Source organism: Malaclemys terrapin, chromosome 9, assembly GCF_027887155.1.
Source record: "Malaclemys terrapin pileata isolate rMalTer1 chromosome 9, rMalTer1.hap1, whole genome shotgun sequence".
Taxonomy (NCBI): domain Eukaryota; kingdom Metazoa; phylum Chordata; order Testudines; family Emydidae; genus Malaclemys; species Malaclemys terrapin.
The window spans coordinates 42,045,652-42,064,257 of NC_071513.1; the positions used below are offsets into that span (position 1 = coordinate 42,045,652).

The 18,606-nt window shown below is 46.8% G+C and overlaps 1 protein-coding gene across 1 annotated transcript; it reads right to left on the bottom strand.

The window, feature by feature from the left end:
- Nucleotides 1-2,429: 2,429 nt before the first annotated feature.
- Nucleotides 2,430-14,508, bottom strand: LOC128843180 (regulator of cell cycle RGCC-like). Its single transcript, XM_054039779.1, has 5 exons — nt 14,416-14,508; nt 8,823-8,978; nt 7,919-7,999; nt 6,105-6,167; nt 2,430-3,985 (listed from the first exon to the last, which is right to left on the bottom strand). The coding sequence occupies exons 1-5, from the start codon at nt 14,447-14,449 to the stop codon at nt 3,978-3,980; spliced, it is 342 nt and encodes a 113-aa protein (XP_053895754.1). The 5' UTR covers nt 14,450-14,508; the 3' UTR covers nt 2,430-3,977.
- Between the last annotated feature and the right edge of the window lie 4,098 nt (nt 14,509-18,606).

Here is an 18,606-nt window from a genome sequence, read left to right on the forward strand (position 1 = left end):
CCCCAAACACAAGCTTGCTCGGCTGGTGCCTGGAGCCGGTCCTGAGTGTTTCCCACATGGTACTTATGCAGGTGGATGCATCTTTGCCCAGACATCTGCTATGGCAATTGACACTATAAATCTACACTGCCCAAAAATGTCCCTACCAGGGAGTTGAAACACCCAGGTCAATTGACTCTGGCTTGTGGGGCTCATGCTTCAGGGCTAAAAATGGCAGTATAGCCATTCCTGCTCAGGCTACAGCCCAGGCTCGAAAGCTGGCGAGGGGCTGAGTCTCAGAACATGGGCTCCACCCTTAGCAGGAGCATCTACACATTTTTAGATCTAACTATTTTTAGCCCTGCAGCATGAGCCCAATTCAGTGGAGGCAGGCTCTGAACCTGCCTGCCTGAGGGTGAGTATAGATGTATCCTTAGGTAGTCAGCTTCTGGGGCAGATCCTATCTGTGTGTTCTGTGTTTGTACAGCACCTAACACCGTAGGGCCTGGTCCATGCCTGGGGCTCCTACAGGCTACAGTAGTACAAATAAATAATGATTTGCCAGGAAACACTCTATTCTGTGAGCCAATGGATCCCAAGCTAGGATCCAGGTTTAACCTCCCACCCAACTCAAGGGCCAGAGCTACAGCTGATGTAAATCAGTAACACTCCACTGAAGTCAGGGAAGCAAGTGCAGCCAACGTACACCTTTAGGGCAACTCAGGGTCTGGGGTTTTGGTTTGGGCTCATCCTCCTTTTAACAAAGACAAAGGTGGCAAGAAGCAAAGGAAGGTGACTCAATCCTCTCAATTAAGGTTTAAATTTGTGGGAGGTTAAAAGGGGAAGAACTAGAAAAAGACTAAAACAGAGAATTGAAATGTGAGAAGTGGTCAGATCCCTTCCCCGGCCCCTGAGAGAAAATGCTGTTGTTCCCACACCCAGTTTCTTTGCTTTTCCCACCTATCCTCAGCACCAGCACTCGTCCACATTTCTTCCAGTACCAAATCCAAGTTCAGTTCCCTCCAGAATCCCCATGTTCCTAATATTTGATGAATAACATCAGTTCGGTTCCCTATAAACTGGTGCTGGCACTCTGCCCTTCCACTGATTATCTCCTCTGATCGTGCCAAGGGTTAGTGTCCTGTTCAGTATGCAACATTTGTTTAAAATCACCCTTAAAACACACACAGAGCCAGCCAGCTTCAGCCCAAGTACCACCTGCTCCTGCTTTCTGTGAAACTCCGCTGGTCCAAGCTGCAGAACTCCCACCAGCTCAGTTGTGAGATCAGAGCCACACACTCCAAGGCACCAGCTGTAGGAGGCCTGACTTGAGCTGGCCAGCCCCCTGGACACAGGGTTCACACCTCCCACACACACACACCCCTTCTCAGACACACAGACTCAAAACCATACACCCATTCATCTGTGCACAGCCTGTCCCACTCACACCTCATCCTGTTCCCTTGCAGTCTTACACTCCTGTTCTCCAGTCTGATTCTCCACCCTATCCCACGTGGCCGGTCTATCTAAGAAAGTTTCTTGGCTTGTAAACCAGCAGTGAAGTTCTTGAAATAGTCCTAGAGAACTCAGGTGCACAACACACGTTTTAGAAAGCTGACAAGGGCAGCACTCAGACTCACAGTAGCATAGGTGCTGTTTGGGTTTAATGGCCATTGCATGCTATCTCGTGTCACATGCTCAGAGGTCAGGCTGCTTGTGAACACTTGGGCGTGCCTCCAATGCCCTGTCCTGCTGCGGACATGCAAGTGTCTTTCTCTGGCTCATCAACCCAAACAGCTTTTTAAACAGTGCTTCCTCAAAGAGGCAGTGGTTAGCCAGAGACTAGTGGGGAACAATCCCCAGCAGGTGACAGCAGTTTGCGGAGGATCAGAGACATCATTTGAACCCCAGTGTTACGGTTATAAGAACCGTAACATTTGGATGTCATTTGATTTATTATTTAGGGGGCTGTATCTCAGGAAGCCCTTGCTGAAATGGACTCAGATTTGGACTGCTAACAGTCCCCTGAGAGACAGTAATTTTCAAGACTATCTGATTCAGCATGTCATTTTTGGAGCCTGTATTAAAAAAAAAAAAAAAACCAAGTCTCAGCCTCAACTATCACAAAGTACCTCTCCACTGTAATAAAGAATCCAGGGGTCAGAGGATGCAGTCGTTGCATATGAGACACCATGCCCATTGACGACTTTTTCAAGCATCCTCATTGCTTGGCTACTTCTGTCTGAATGCTGCGATATTTCTCAGGGTGACCCAAGGGTCACACATAGCCCATGTGGGAGAATCACTTAGCCCCAGCTCCCATCACAGATCCTTTGTCCATGGGGTTAGGTGCAACCCTATAACTACAAGATTACTTGAGTGCACAGCTCTGCAACTCCAGGAATGGGAAAGCCCTGGAGGCAGCATTCACAGAGCAAATCCACGCTGGGTGAAGGCTCCACAAAATCCTTTTATTCATAAAATACATGCACATCTGTATAAAAATTTTAGAATCATCCTTATTTTACAATATTTACAACAGAATACAAGCATTCAAGGCAGAGGCATTTAGGGTCTGGTCTGAAGATATTCAGTAAACAGCTGGGAACTTATGAGAAAGTAAGAACCATTGTCTGCTTATTTAGGCCAGTGGTTTTCAACCTTTTTTTCATTTGCAGACCCCTAAAATTTTTCAAATGGAGGTGTGGACCCCTTTGGAAATCATAGTTCATGGTCCCCCAAGGGTTCATGGACCACTGGTTGAAAACCACTGAGTTAGGCAATAAGTATCTTCTTGAACCTGAAGAGAGACACCTCATTGCACAGATCCTCAGCTGGTGGTACTTTGACATTGCTCCATGGAAGTCAGAGATATGTCAATTTATGGCAGCTGAAGATCTGGCTTGGCATCATTATTAAAGGTCATTTATTAGGATTCAACAGCCTCCTTTGGTCAAGATAGATCAACACAAAATTAGGTGTTGTCAACTGTAGAGCTGTGATCCAAATCCAAAGTTGAGGGATGTTCAGCTCTGGTGGTTTGCACAGTCCCATTATACCTTCTAGTGGAGATCCAGAGGGTTAGTATGGGTCTCCCTCTACTCTTAAACTACAATAAATGGCAATCAATTGCTAGCCTAGCCCATCTTAAACCCTTAGGGAAGGTGCTTAGAGCATGAGCAGACACTTAGCCAACTTTAAAATGGAGATGCCCACCAATTGCTGCAGGTGGTATTTGCCAGCAGAGCTACCACTGATACCAAAGAGAGCCCTGCAGTGTTAAAGTACTTCAGGAGGTTCATTAAGAGAAGAACAATTGTCCACAGGCCCAGGAAATACTGTACAATTTCTCATAGAGAGGACCCTGATGGAGCTGGGAAATAAAAGGCTTCACCCTGCTTTCCTTCTCATTACAGATGGGACTCTGGACTCCAGGGGTAGCTTACCTTGGCTTGCAATTCCGGCACTTGGAATTCTGCTTAGAGTAAAGATATCTCCTTAAACACTCCACCCAATCCCTTCCCCTCAGAGACAGGGAGACAATACATTGGAAAGAGGAGGGAAGAGGAGTGCTATGGGTAACAGCTGGAGAAATTTTGCTTTGAAAGTGGAAAGTTTTTGTGGTTAGTAGTCCACCAAATGCAGAAGGAAATATGCCAAGGCCAGTACCTAAATAAATCCCAACTTGCAGGTGCCCACACCCTGAGATGAATCAGTATTTGCTATTTATGCTGATTGTCTGAAGAGGACAATCAAATGAGACAGAAGGAAACCAGCCAGGATTCTCAGGCGTGATGGATTTGCACTTCAGGTCTGTCGTTGTTGCTGGACAGTTGCTCTGCAGATGGGAAGTGTGCCTGTATTATCCTTGCCCCATAGGGTATGAATTTTAGACCCTGCTCTTCCAGAGTAGAGCATGAAAGGATGGGGTGGAACAATGGGAAACATCTCAGATCTGCCATAACCTCTTCTCAGAACTCCAGGCCAAAGACAGCATCTCACATCTCTGCAGGGCAAAGAAAATGTATTGTTAGGCCACTGAACTCAGCCAATGCAAAGGAAACCCAAACCCTGTTTTGCCAGGCTGTGTGTGTAGTGGTTAAACTGGGAATCGGGCCTCCTGGATCCGGTTCCTGGCTCTGCTTGGGGTTAACAGCCAACATTTCAACAATGACCAACTGATTTTATGTGCCAACTTGTGGCTTCTGTGGGGGGACATTCAGGGGTGCCGAGCAACAAAGGAACTCCAGGGGAGCTGCTCAGCACATCTGAAAAAACAGTCAGACCCTAACTGCCTTAAGCTGGGCACCAAAAAATGACTTTTGAAAGTTTGGACCTTAATTGTGTCTCAGTTTCCCCATCTGTAAAGATGGAGACCAGCCATCCTGTAAAGTGCGTAGAGATGCCTGGGTGCCAGGTGCTGAAGGAGAGCAGCGTTTTGTTATTACTGCTTCTCTCCCAAGTGAGATGTTATGAATGGCAGAGGATTCGATTTGCAGCTTTTTACTCATTCTAGAGAAGTGGGCCAGAAGTTGCGGTCAGTATCCCTGCATACAGAGGTCAGAAAAGGGCAAGAATTTCCCTTAGACAAAACTGAAGATAGAAACCGTCTCCCACGTGCATATGTAAACCCCTCCTAGGTTTCATTAGCAGGGAGCAATGCAGCAGGCAAAGAGTTGCAGGAAAGATCTGTCACTCTGCTCAGTAAAGGCCAGTGTTACAGGCCTGGAGGTCAGTGTTTATCCAATAGCAGCCCAGCCCCAGCTTGCTGTCCTGCACTCCTGCTATCACCACAGATTATCCTATACGCTGGACATCCACATTGGTTTGATTTGTTTTAATCACAGCCGGCTGCTTGAGTGAGAGGAAATCCAGCCTGGGCCACCTCTCTCTGGGGGGTTTCCTGCCAGCACCAGCACAGCGGGAGACAAATATAATCAGGAAGTGCTGTCATTTCCCCTCTCCTCTCAGAGTAGAGGGGGGCTGCAAGGAAGCAGCAGGGATGCAGAGCTCGGGCGGCAGCTTGCCAGGGCTGCCCCGAACACATTGGACCAATGTAGCCCTGAATGATGGAGACTGTAGAATTTATCACCTGTGGCGCACCCAGCACTTCACCAATATCTGTCAGGCCCCCCAGCCACCTCCCTCAGGGCAGGACAGTAGCATCACCCCCACTTGACAGATGGGAAAGGATGGCGCAGAGAGGGGAAAGGAGACACTGACCCAAGGTCACCCCAGCAGCTGGGTGGAAGAGACTAGAATGGAATCCCAGAGTAAAATCCTGGCACATTGAGGTCAGGGGGAGTTTTGCCACTGACTCCAATGGGGCCAGGATTTCACCCGAGATCTCAGATTCCACTAGTGTTTAATGCTGGTGTTTCTAACAAGCCTGAGGAAGTTAGGTGCCCAGGTTTATGGATTCCATGGGAGCTGAGTGGTGCTCTAGGGCTGGGGATCTCAAACTGGGGGTCGGGATCCCTCAGGGGGTCGCAAGGTTATTACATGGGGGGGTTGTGAGCTGTCAGCCTCCACCCCAAACCCACCTTTGCCTCCAGCATTTATAATGGTGTTAAATACATAAAAGCATGTTTTTAATTTACAAGGGGGGGTCACACTCAGGCTTGCTGTGTGAAAGGGGTCACCAATACAAAGGTTTGAGAACTACTGCTCTAGGGGATTCAGGCACCTAACTCCCATTGAAAATCCCACCCTTAAACACTAGATTACATTCCCCGCCATGGCTGCCTTGTGTCAGACTAACCCAGGAGGATGTACTGTAGTCTAGACACCACATTCCAGCCCAGGCGCTCTACAACCCTGGAGGCAGCAGCCCAGAATTCACACCTGTCAGGTGTCCATGCTGTCTGTCAAGATACAATTCCTAACGTTAGAGGAGAGAAGGATGCAGCCGCCACAGGACAGGCGGAGCTCCTGCAAGGGACTGCACAGCGTGGAGAACGAGGAGAGGCATAGTCAGACACAGTCATGCCTAGGGACAAATCATCAGCCTGGATCAGTCACCGTAGTTCTATTGACTTCAGGGGAGCTGCACTGATGGCCAGCAGTGGAGGATCTAGCTTTCAGTGGTCATCAAAACGTGGCAGAGATCAAGGCTCCATACATACCCTCTAGCACTTTATCCAGATCTGCAATGAACTCCTCCAGCTCCTGTGTGTCCCCAAGCTTAGCTAACAGAGAAAAAGATCTGTAGTCAGATGCTTGGCATGCCACACCCATCCCAGTGCAGGTTACAAAAGGGATTCTCCTTGGCTTCTTCTGCCCATGGCTGCTCAGGCCATGCTACTATTACTGCTTTCATAACATCATCCATTGGCACATCTTGTCACAAGGATTTGGAACATCTGGGATGTAGTTTATAGACTAGCCTGAGGCTAGGTCTACACTATGAACTAGGGGTGTGATTCCCCGGCTTCTGTACACATACTGGCGCTCACTCCATGCAGCTGCAACAGCATAGGCCCGGTAGTACGGGTAGCTGCAGCAGAGGTGGCTGAGCCCTGCCAAGTACATACCTGCTGTTTTAAAGGTGGGTTTGCACTCAACACGGCTCAGGCGTGCCTCCTCTGTTACTACCTGGGCTACCCAACTACCCTGCTCTTTATACTCATGCTAGCGCTCACTGAGCTAGCGCTCACTGAGCTAGCGTGAGCATGTGCACATGAGCCGGGGAATCGCATCCCTAGTTAGTAGTGTAGACACAGCCTTAATGTGAAGTCTAATTGGGTTGTGGGGTACTTCTGATGGCCAGTCTGGAGTACAAATGATTGGTCTGCCTGGCATTATGGCCCAGGTCCTTTGGAATGCCTTAAACCAAAGCACTGAGACTTGACAGTAAGGTGCATATACTGTGATCTTTACTGATCACATCAGCCTTGCATGAGCACTTTTTAATCTCTCAAAGCCCTGCACTGTACACACTCATCTTAGGGAAAAATGTGGGATGGATTTTTCTGGAGATAGTCTTTCCAAAGTCCTGACTAGGAATTGAAGAGCCTGAGAAATGATGATGGTGTTCCCAGGAGATGCCTGGGAGAGCATCAGACATCTAAGCCATGGTCCCTTTATTGCGGAGTGGAAGTGTGTGTAGGTGACTCTCCCTAATCTCTGAATCCTTATACAGATTCTGGTCTCATTTCTACAGGGGACCCAGGATGTCACCCCAGAACAAACCTCCTTAGAGGTCCTTGGGCAACCACCAGCCTGTATCCCCATTAGCACAACCAGTTCAGCCACTGAACCCAGCCAACATGCTTCTGGGGTTTAGGGTGGCCCAAAGGGGTGTCACTTGGACTGATGGGCTGAATTTAAGCGAAGGAAAATTCAGGTTGAATAGTAGGAGGAACTGATAGCTTGGAGGCAAGGGCCCCCTTCTCCTCTCACTTTCACTGGGGTGAATCAGGAGCGACTCCATGCAAGTCAGTGGCATTCTGATGTAGAAGAAAAATCAGGGCTACAGACCCAAGTATTTCTCTTGTTTCTGAGCCATGCAAGGCACAGCTTCTGAGATCACCCTCTGCTGAGCCCTCTGTCAGGGCCAGGGCTGGGTGACCCTTTCAGTAACAAGGTTCTGGGCTGGGATCCATGAGCGCTGAATGGACCCATCAGATCGGATTCCAGCCTGGACCAGAAACATAGCTCGGTAACATCATGCACGTTCTGCAATTCAGAGGGAGTCAACTCTACTCTCAATTCCTCACAGAACATACCCCGCTAGCCAGGATTCCCACATAAAAACATGGATATGCTGCAGTTACTGATCTGAATGCACCTTACCTTTAATGCATTCAATTTCTCCAGGGCCATTGCTGAGGGAATGGACTCAGATCCTGGATTCCTCTACCCTGAGGGCTCTTTAAATAGGATTCCCCAGGGTACCCCTTGAAGAAAATTTTTTGATGGAGATCTGTCCTGGTCTTACCTTTGGAGTTAGCAATGCTGTCCGACGTGTTGAGAGCTTCCTCACTGGAGTTTAAACTGCTCCCAGGAGACGTGCTGGTACCTGCAGACAGAACAAGATCAGTCACTGCACCAAGGCATCATCTAGCTCCAAGGACCACAGGGGCATTATAAATATGCCAGCAGGGAACAGGGGCCAACATGGTGAAACATGGATTCCCAAATCTAGCTGCTGGGTCCCACTTTCTGTCAGCTGAGCAGCTGAACTGCATCACTTTTGCTACAAGTCCCAGCTACAAAAGTGAACAACGCTTTTTTACCAGCCCAGCAGGGGCCAAATTCAATCTAACGGCATCCTCTGCAGTCTGGGTGTGATGGTGGAACACAGTGATCTGGAACTTCACTGGGATTATCACAGGCACAAGGGGGCAGAGAAAGATCAGAGAGGTGGGTTTTGGCCCAAGACTCTGGTATGTTATGCAGCAGTGAAGCCATTAAATCCTCTCTCGCATGGGGGTTACAATGCAGTGGCTGACAAACCCTTGACATTAAAGATGCACCTGTCAGGCACACAGACATCACAACCCCTCAGAGTAAGCACAGATGCTACCCAACAAAGCCTTAGAGGGAAGAGACCCATGAATGTGTGGCCAACATGGGGATGCTCAAAGACGGAATGACCTAAAAGTTGAATCACTGAACAAAACAGAGGTGCAGCCACAGACATTTGGGGAGGTAAAATTGCAGGAGCCCTGCAGCCACGTTCAAGGGATCTCCAGCAAGATAGTAAGTGGTTGGATGGGGATGGAGGAGGCAGACACGTTCCCCTCGTCCCTCCCAGTGGGTTTTCCCCAGTGATGCAACACCCCACCCCGGGTGAGCACCATGACTCCTTTTATTCTGCACCAATAACCCCCAAAACTCACTTTCTAGCTCATCAATGCCGCTGTCATAGACACTGGGGAGGGTCCTTCTCTTCAGCTCCTCCAGGTGCTGCTCATACTGACAAACTTCACCCTTGTCAAAGTCTTCAATCACCTCGTCAAACTCCCTCAGGAGGTCATTGAGGTCATCTGGCAGCACTGAAGATTCAACAGATCAGCCCAGTGAGTCATTTGGAGACAATACAGACCATCTCACACACACACACACACACACACCCCGGAGTGCTTCTGAGCAGGGTGGGAAGGGGGATCAGGAGATCAGAAAGAGGGAAATTATGGGACAAAGGAGGAAAGAGGTTTGCTATGAAGCTTGGAAATCAGATGACATGGGGAGAAGAGAGAAGTTGTCCTGGGTGGTAGGAGCTGCAGGGGAGAAGGCTCTCGCACCAACAGTGGCCAGATTTTGGGGGAGAACTGGGAATTCAGTGTACTGAACAGAGCAGATAGACTAGGAGCCTAAAGTCAGTGACGTTACCACAGTGTAGAACCCATGTGAGAGTGATCAGAGTCAGGCCCTGGATCTGAGTAAGGGGGAGGGACCAGAAAAGCAACTTTGAAGTGATCCGTAGAGCAGAAGAGTGTTCCCATAAGATGGCCACCTTTAGCCACATACATAATGGAACACAGGAGGAGCTGCTGTCTGGGTGTGCCTTTATCCACCCCCAGCATTCCCCGCCATGGACACCCCAGCAGCCAATCCCAGTTATGCTCTCAGCATCATGGGCATGTGGGTCAGATATGACCATCAACCCCTTGCTCTCAGTTATCCCTGTGATTGACTGGACAACATGTCCTAATCAACCAATGGCTGTGCAGCCACTCATTTGCAATAGTGCTCATGAGTGTGACCTGAGGACACAAGGGCTCGGTCTACAGAATAGTTCAAACTGTGTCAGCAACAGTGCAGATGCAGTTGTGCAGCAGAGAGTCTGAGATAGACCCTGGGCCTGATTCTGATCTCACTTACTGCTTTACCCCAGTGTAATGTCACCAATTTCATCAGTTACTCCCAGTTTACACCAACGTGAGATTGGAATCAGATCACACCAGTTCATTGGATTCCTCCAAGTGGTTTTTAATGGGCATGGGAAAGGGGAGGGGGAAAAACCAAGGGATGTAAATTTGTAGAGGAAACTTTGTCAGGATTTTAAAGAATCCCTGTATTTACTCCTGGGTAGCCGAGTGAGTTTCCAGGACCAGACCTCTAGCAACGTGCAAATCAAGCAATATAAATACAATTGGCAGAGTCTCCTCTATAATTTGACTTCCTTGTTGTGAAGCTAGGAGTTGGGACTGTAAGCTTTGGCAATTCTGTAGGAGAAAAACCAACATATGAAAAGCAGCAGGGAATGCTGGGAAAGCTGTACAGTCATCCCAGCCTAGGGGCAGAGCAGCAGATGTACTCCAGGATGTGTCTGAGCAGACTCCAGGCCACCAGCTTGAGCAACGGGACAGACAACTCTTCCCTACCCCCCTCAGAACTTTCAGCCTCACTCCACCCAACTGCTATGGGCACCAGCCTTCTGGCTAAGGAGGGCTGTAAGAGAGCCAGCAATTCTAACCAGCTAAGGAGCAGCAGGGTCACTGATGCATGGTGCAAGGTTCTTCTTCCCCCTTGAGGAGTGAGCATGTTGCTTCTACAGCTCCACCAGCAAGAATGTGCCAAATGCAGCTGGGAGCAAATAAGAGCTACTTCCATTGACTTCAGTGGACATTCCACTAGCTGGTGCATCAGCACTTTGTGCCTTGTAGCCAAACTAATTGGTTGTGACAATCACATCACCACTGACTTTGACCCATTGAGCCAAAGTCCTCCTTGGTTTAACTCCATTGCCTTCAGGAGAGTTACAGCAGGGAGGACACTAACCCACTGCCATTTTTCCCCAATGCAGCTGGCCTTGAAAAACTTACAGAGTAGCCTTGGAGTGTAATAAAGAAGCAACATTACAACCTTGAAGAAAGAAGAGCTGAGCAGATGCACCACAGGATTGCAAGAGAGGCCACTCTTCAGCGCATTTACAAACCACCGCTCTACACTACACAGAGCCAGATTCTGCTCTCCCTCAGAGTGGAGTAAGTCAGGAGTCCCTCCACTGGGAAGCTGGTGTGTGAGCGGAAACAGGCCTGTCAGCTGGGTCTCTCTAGCCACCTACATATACATATATACATATACATATAGGCCCATCACCATAGTAGCTGGCTGGCTCACAAACATTAAGAGGCCAGATCCTCAACTGCTGGAAACCTTTGTAGCTAATTGCCCACTGGGCACTTTGCAGAGAGAGCTTAAAATAAGATCTTAGCTTCAAAGAGTTTACAAAATAAACATTTGCTCTGATCTCTGAAAGACTATTGAAAGCTTCTTCTGTTCACAGGCGCTCCCTCCTCAACTCACAATAGAATGTTTTTATGGGACCCAAAGGTTTTGATGCAAGCCAACTTGAGCAAGGTAAAGCTTGTCATGATTAGGTTTTGTATGGAATATACTCTCCTGTGTGAGTTGGAGACACCCTGCAATACTCGTGAAGATTAGGGCAAGTTTAAGATGGAAAGCCATCCTGCTCCTTTATCCATCAACCTCCTTGCTTTGCTGGCTTCAAGTTCAATCACATCCTTAGCATCACATACAAGAGCCTATTGTCTGTGTGCTCATTTCCTCTGAGGTTTTCTTGACAGTAGACTTTTTTTTTTAAATATAAACACCCTTCTGAACTGTATGAGAACTGATGTACTCAACTGAAATGGATCCTGGCGAGCTCCTGGGATCCACAAACTGGGTTCTGATTTCATCTATGCTGGTGTAAATCAGGTTTAATTCCACTAAGTTACTCTGGATTTAGCTTAGCTGGGGATCCAGCCCTATCTTTGTATATTCATGGCTATTTATTTAGAGTACCACGCTCAGAGGACGTGCTCATCCGTCACCCACGAATAACAGCTTTCAGAAAGATCAGAAAATTCTTCTCCTGCATTTACAACTTAAAATTAAAACCACTTACAAAACACAAGCACAGACAAGATAATCGAGAATGTAATGAAGCCTGACTTCTTTGAGGGTGTGCACGGGCATGTGTGGGTGTGTGCATATGAGTGAGAGATAACGGTTACTGTCCTGATCCTCGTGCCATTTCAAGAATGAGGCTAACGGTACACAGGTTATCTGCAGATGGCAGGAAACATACACACTGCAACTTCTATAGACCAGCAACTGTTTTTAGTTAGATTATAGCAAGAGGAGGTAGAATTGTGCTGCAAGAGTGCCTTCTGAGTGACATATCTTGGCTCTCTGAGAGTCCTTAATAAATAACTTGTTTTGTGGTTCTTACCACAGTTTAGAGGGGGAAACCCTTAGAATATTTCCCTAGTCTTCAGTAAAGCAGTCTACTTTTTTCCCCTTCCATTGTACAACATGTATTTACTCTTCTGGGCAGAAATGCAATGCAGATAGGCTTCATGGGGAGAAAGTTGCCGAAGAGAAGTTGCTGCTTGGAATAATTGATGGCTAGTAAACAGTTTACAGGAGCATGATCCCAGGATGGGGTTTTTCCCCACAGCCTTGGAAGGAATCACGGTTAACAGCTGACTTGCCTGCCCATGAGAGAGGAGCTACAGGCTTTGAGGTTCAATGCTGCAGCCGCTGCTCTGTACCCTTTAAGTCTGGGAGCTGGAGCTGTCCCTCACTATCAGTACACTATCAAGAAAAAAAATTGGGGGAGGGGAGGATTTTTATCAAAACGTGGCTGTGTATGGATACTGCTCCCTGCATGCAGGGACACAAATCCACAAGAGCTACTACCCATCCTTTAACATTCATGAGAAGGAAGAAATATAACACGGTCTGATGCTGGAACCCTTAATCCATTGAAGCCAGTCAATGAGCTGAGGATCAGGCCACAAAATTCTATCCGAAGGGTGGATACAGTTCCACATAGAAGTTTACTCTTAAAAAATGTTAAGATACAGTAAGTTATAATCCAGAAAATAGCTCACACTAGCTGTGTGGAACAGCATAACAACGAGGAGTCCTTGTGGCACCTTAGAGACTAACAAATGTATTTGGGCATAAGCTTTTGTGGGCTAAAACCCACTTCATCAGATGCATGGAGTGGAAAATACAGTAGGCAGGTTGTATTTTCCACTCCATGCATCTGATGAAGTGGGTATTAGCCCACAAAAGCTTATGCCCAAATACATTTTAGTCTCTAAGGTGCCACAAGGACTCCTCGTTGTTTTGGTTGATTTTTTGTTCACATTGTTACTATTTCAATAAGAGAAAAGGAATGTCTCTTCATGACACAAACCTGTGACCTGGACTTTTAGGAACACATCTATTTCTTCTTTTCTTTTGAAATTTGGTCTGAAGTACATTTGTTTTCTGGGGCTGAGAGACGCTGGGAGGATACTGTTGCAAGATCATAAAGACCAGAGATATATTTTAGTTGCTGTGTGATGATTTATGTGAATTATTGGGAGAAGAGTCTATTTGTGTAACTTTATTTTTAAAATATGTCAAGGATTACTTAAGGCAAAGGGTAGGCACTCCTTTTTCATTGACTGTGTACAAAAACTAAAAGTAAATACACATACAATATATATCTAAGATAACATCTTTCCCTCTTTAGTATGAATGAAGAGATGAAAGAATAAGCTCACTGTAATTGGTTTAAAAATAACGCAGCAAGTCTCTGGCATTTTTCCTCTGATCAGGTTTTAGGCTAAGGGCAAATAATCAAAAATACACACAGCATGTTGGATTTTTTAAAGTAGCATGTGGAAATAATTCTTGTGATATGAATTGTTTTCAGGAAAACCTTTTTTCAGTTATTTAACACTATTTATGATGATGCTTTATTGTGATTTAAAAACAAATCTGTAGCAACAAATTATATTGAATAGAGAGAATTCTATAAACAAGGATGAGGAGAGATCTTTTAAAAATACAAACACACTGAACAATTATTTCTCCCCACTAAGATCAAGAGGTAGTGATACAGCTAATTCATTCTATAGCAGGGATCGGCAACCTTTCAGAAGTGGTGTGCCAAGTCTTCATTTATGCACTCTAATTTAAGGTTTCACATGCCAGTAATAAATTTTAACATTTTTAGAAGATCTCTTTCTATAAGACTATGATATATAACTAAACTATTGTTGTATGTAAAGTAAATAAGGTTTTAAAAAATGTTTAAGAAACTTCATTTAAAATTAAATTAAAATTAATTAATTAATGGAGCAGTGGGCCAGGACCCAGGCAGTGTGAGTGCCACTGAAAATCAGCTTGCGTGCCGCCTTCCGCACACGTGCCATAGGTTGCCTACCCCTGTTCTATAGCATTCAAACCGGTGCACCAACCTCTTCGATATTATCCCTTTTTAAAAATTGGATTTTCTAAGGATGACGTGCAAGGTTAAACATACAAAGCAGTACAAGGTTTTTAACAAAACAGCCAGAAAAGGTCAATAAGAGTTTTCAAATATATTAATGAATAGAAACATTTGCATTTCAGTGATCAAATATAATTGTAATAACTCACAGTAGAAGGGAGAAAGTTAATACAGAAGGAGGCAGCACTAACCTGCATTGTTCATGTTCTCTGTGGGCCTGGCCATGATCAGCTGAAAAAACGCTTTTCTCTTCTGCGAAGAAAGACAATAGGTCACAATATGAAAGTGACTAAATTCTAAAAGCTATTTTCACACGGGCGCGGCAAGTTTTGTGCTTTCGGCCGTGCCCCCTCCTTCGCTCTAAGCCAATCAGAGGGCCGCTCGCGAGGACCCGCCTAGCAAACCCCAGCAGGCTGTCAAGAAGCGGCGGCTGAAAGAAGGGGGTTTTCTGTGAATGGAACGGAACGTGAGTCCCGGAAAGAATGCCGTATGTCCGGCTGAAAAACGATACACTCCGCGGCACCGAGCAATCGCTTAGGATCCTGCAGACGGGGCTAGTGCAGGGCACCGTGGGGGTTATAGATCGGAGGCCTAGGAGTATTTAACCCGGGTGTGTGTGTGGAGGAATTTGCAGAAGAGAATAAAGTCCTGGAGGGCGTGGGGTGTGGCAGAAAGGATGAAAACCTTGGTGACTCGATAGTGGCGGTTGCAGAAAGGGCTAAAATCGGGGCGGGTGTCTGGATGTAATAATACCTTGGTGAAGCAGTGCTGTGTCTGGGGGCAGAGCCGGCTCTAGGCACCAGCAAACCAAGCACCTGCTTGGGGCAGCACATTTTCAGGGGCAGCATTCCCGCCATCGTTTTTTTTTTTTTTTTTTTTTGCTTAGGGTGGCAAAAGCCTAGAGCCAGCAGCAGCGCGGGGGGCCTGGGACCGCTGTGGTTCGTGTCGGGGAGCAGCGCCCGCACCTTGTGGCTGGGTTGAGCGGGCTCCGAGCATGGGACCGGGTGCGGGGAGCTGCCTGCAGGTGCCGCAGGGCGACCGCCCCCCAGCGCCGCAGCCGGGGCTGGGTGAAGCTGCCCGAGCCGCCTAGGGACTGCGGCAGGGCGGCCAGGAGCAGCAGCAGCAGCGGGGCCAAAGTGGGGACCGGTGTCTGGGGCGCTGCCATGTGGGGCCTGCGTCCCGCTCTCCGGGGCTCCACTCCCTCTGGGGCTACCCTGCCCTAGCTCCTCAGTCCCCTGCCAGGGCAGTCCCCCAGCTCTGCCCTCCTGGATCCCGGCCGGTCCTGGAGGCAGGAGGCCTGGCTGGAAGGGCCCTGGGCTGAGGCCCTTTTGAGACCTGGGAGCCCTGCTGCTTACTCCAACCCTGCCAGCGCCGGACCGGCTGGAGGCGAGGGGGGAGCGGGTGGAGTCAGCACTGGTGGGGGGAGCCCAGAGCTGGGGAGGCAGGGGTGTGTGGGGGGAAGCCAAAATTTTTTTTGCTTGGGGCGGCAAAAAACCTAGAGCCGGCCCTGTCTGGGGGTATTAGGAAAAGGCAGAGCCATTGTTGGCGGTGATTCGCAGGGTATCTAGACAGAGCGAGGATGAAGCATTTAGGAGAGGGAGGGAGGGAAAGAAAGAAAGGTGTCCAGGACTGTTTGCAAGGGATAGGAGAATAAAATGTGTGCATGCAGGTATGCACACAAGAGAAAGAGAGCTCAGTTGGGGTGCTAGCAGAGGGGATAGATACATCCCTTAATGGTATGTGGTGGCATCTGAGGGCAGGAGCTGGGGGACGGGCCCTTTTCAGCATTACACTGCGTGGACGAGTCTTGAAAAGTACCCAAAATGTGTTACATAATTTATGGACTGCCCCATAACATCCTCCTATAGTTGAGAGCCCTTGTATAGAGGGCCTAAAGTGTTATGGACAGAAATGATTTCGCACTATTCAGAGAGGTGAGGGGGTGGGGGACTTCACCAGTCAGTAAAATCATCCTTTTCTCAGTGCCTTCTTCTGTCAAGACTCCAATTCATAATGTCAAAAACAAACTAAAAAGCAAAACCACATGCCAAAGAACTGAGTTTAACATGCTTACTTCGGTAGGTTTCATGTTTCCCGTAGTTCTTATTTCTACCAGTAAATCCCAAATTGTTCTGTTTGAAAACACTGGCTTCCTTCCGTGTCTGTTCCTTGAGGGTGTTAGTCCACAATTAAGACACAGATCAGAGTATTTAGGATAATTTCATAATCTGATTACATGAGCTGTAACTACTGCTGGTACAATGCTATGTATTTCTTCCAATTAAATCAAACTCAAAAATTCAGGACAAATGGGGGTGGGGGAAGGAGCAAAGGAAAACAGAATCACTCAGTTTCTAAGTGGAAATGTGCCATTAATGTCACTGAGGACTAAGGGTCTGGCTTGGTCTGGAAAAAAGGAGCCTGCATTTTAAAATGACTCATGCTTGGTGTGCCTTGATTTTAAGGTGTCCCATCTCAGCACTCTGATTTTCAGAAGATGAATGCCCAGTTCTGTCTGCAAATCAAGCTCTTTAAAGTCCCTCCAATTGGGCACCCAAAAATCACTAGCGATTTTTGAAAATATAGGCCCTGGTTTATATTTAGCAACATGAAGAAAGTCTGAAACCCACACATGATGGGCTTGTCTACATGGGGAAGCTATTGCAAAATAAGCAAGGATGTGAATTTAAAGAGCAATAACTTTTCCACATTAGCTATTCCAGGCTATTTCCCTGTGTAGACAAGCCCTTAACATAAATGATGGATCATGTCCTGAAATCTACCCTGCTCCTGCAATCAGTTACACATGAGCAGATATTTGTGTCCACACAGAGCTCTATGCATGTGCAAGTGATTGCAACATAGATCTGAATTCAGGATCGAGGTCTTAACCATATGGGTGCTGAGTGAGTGACCTCAACGCCCCCGGTGCTCAGCACTGAGCAGAACTTAGTCCTAAGAACACACCAGCTGGTTCAAAGAATTTAAAAACTTGGTTGGCAAAGCGGAGAAAGCCTGTAAGCTCTGCAAGTCAAATAGAGCCCTAAATTAAAGAATTTACAAGTTCTGCTGATGAAACCAGAGAATTTGTTAGCTCCGTGAGCTGAACAGCTACAGAGATGGGAGTCTGTATGTATGTATTTCTGCAAAACTGGGAGCGCCATATTTTTCTTCTTTAAAAAAAAAAAAACTAATAAATCAAGCCAGCGTTTATGCAGCATTAGGTTACAGAGTTAAAATCACACACTGTCATAACTATAAAGGGAAGGGTAACAGCCCTCCTGTGTACAATACTATAAAATTCCTCCTGGCCAGAGACTCCAAAATCCTTTTACCTGTAAAGGGTTAAGAAGCTCAGGTAACCTGGCTGACATCTGACCCAAAGGACCAATAAGGGGACAAGATACTTTCAAATCTTGGTGGGGGGAAGGCTTTTGTTTGTGCTTTTTGTTTTGGGGGTTGTTCACTCTTGGGACTAAGAGGGACCAGACATCAATCCAGGTTCTCCAAATCTTTCTGAACAAGTCTCTCATATTTCAAACTTGTAAGTAAACAGCCAGGCAAGGCGTGTTAGTTTATCTTTGTTTTCTCAACTTGTAAATGTACCTTTTACTAGGGTGTTTACCTCTGTTTGCTATAACTTTGAACCTAAGGCTAGAGGGGATTCCTCTGGACTCTTTAAGTTTGATTACCCCATAAAGTTATTTTCCATCCTGATTTTAGAGAGATGATTTTTACCTTTTTCTTTAATTAAAAGCCTTCTTTTTTAGAACCTGATTGATTTTCCTTGTTTTTAGATCCAAGGGGGTTGGATCTTGATCCACCAGGAGTTGGTGGAAGGGAGGAGGGGGGATGGTTAATTTCTCCTTGTTTTAAGATCCGAGGGGTTTGGATCTGTATTCACCAGGGAACTGGTGAAGAGTCCCTCAAGGCTACCCAGGGAAGGGAATTAGCATAGAGAGTGGTGGCAGCAGACCAGATCTAAGCTGGTAGTTAAGCTTAGAAGTTTTCATGCAGGCCCCCACATCTGTACCCTAAAGTTCAGAGTGGGGAAGCAGCCTTGACACACACAATGAAGGCACCTGATTCTCCATTGCTTCAGTTTTATACTGACATAACTCAGTTACTTTCAATGCAGTTCCACTGGCAATGTTGCCAGCTGCGATGATTTGATCTCAAGTCTCGTGATACCTAGTGTTTTGCTTCAGACCCCAGCAGCTGGAGTCATGTGATTGCAGAAGAATCTCAGCTTCTATTTAAAAAGCTCTTGTTGTGGAGAAAAGCTTGAAAATGTGACCTGAATGCACTCTGAAGACTCAGAAGCCAGAAGGCAAAGAAAAAGAACCAAAAAGTTAATTTTTAAAAAAGAAATCTTGTGATTT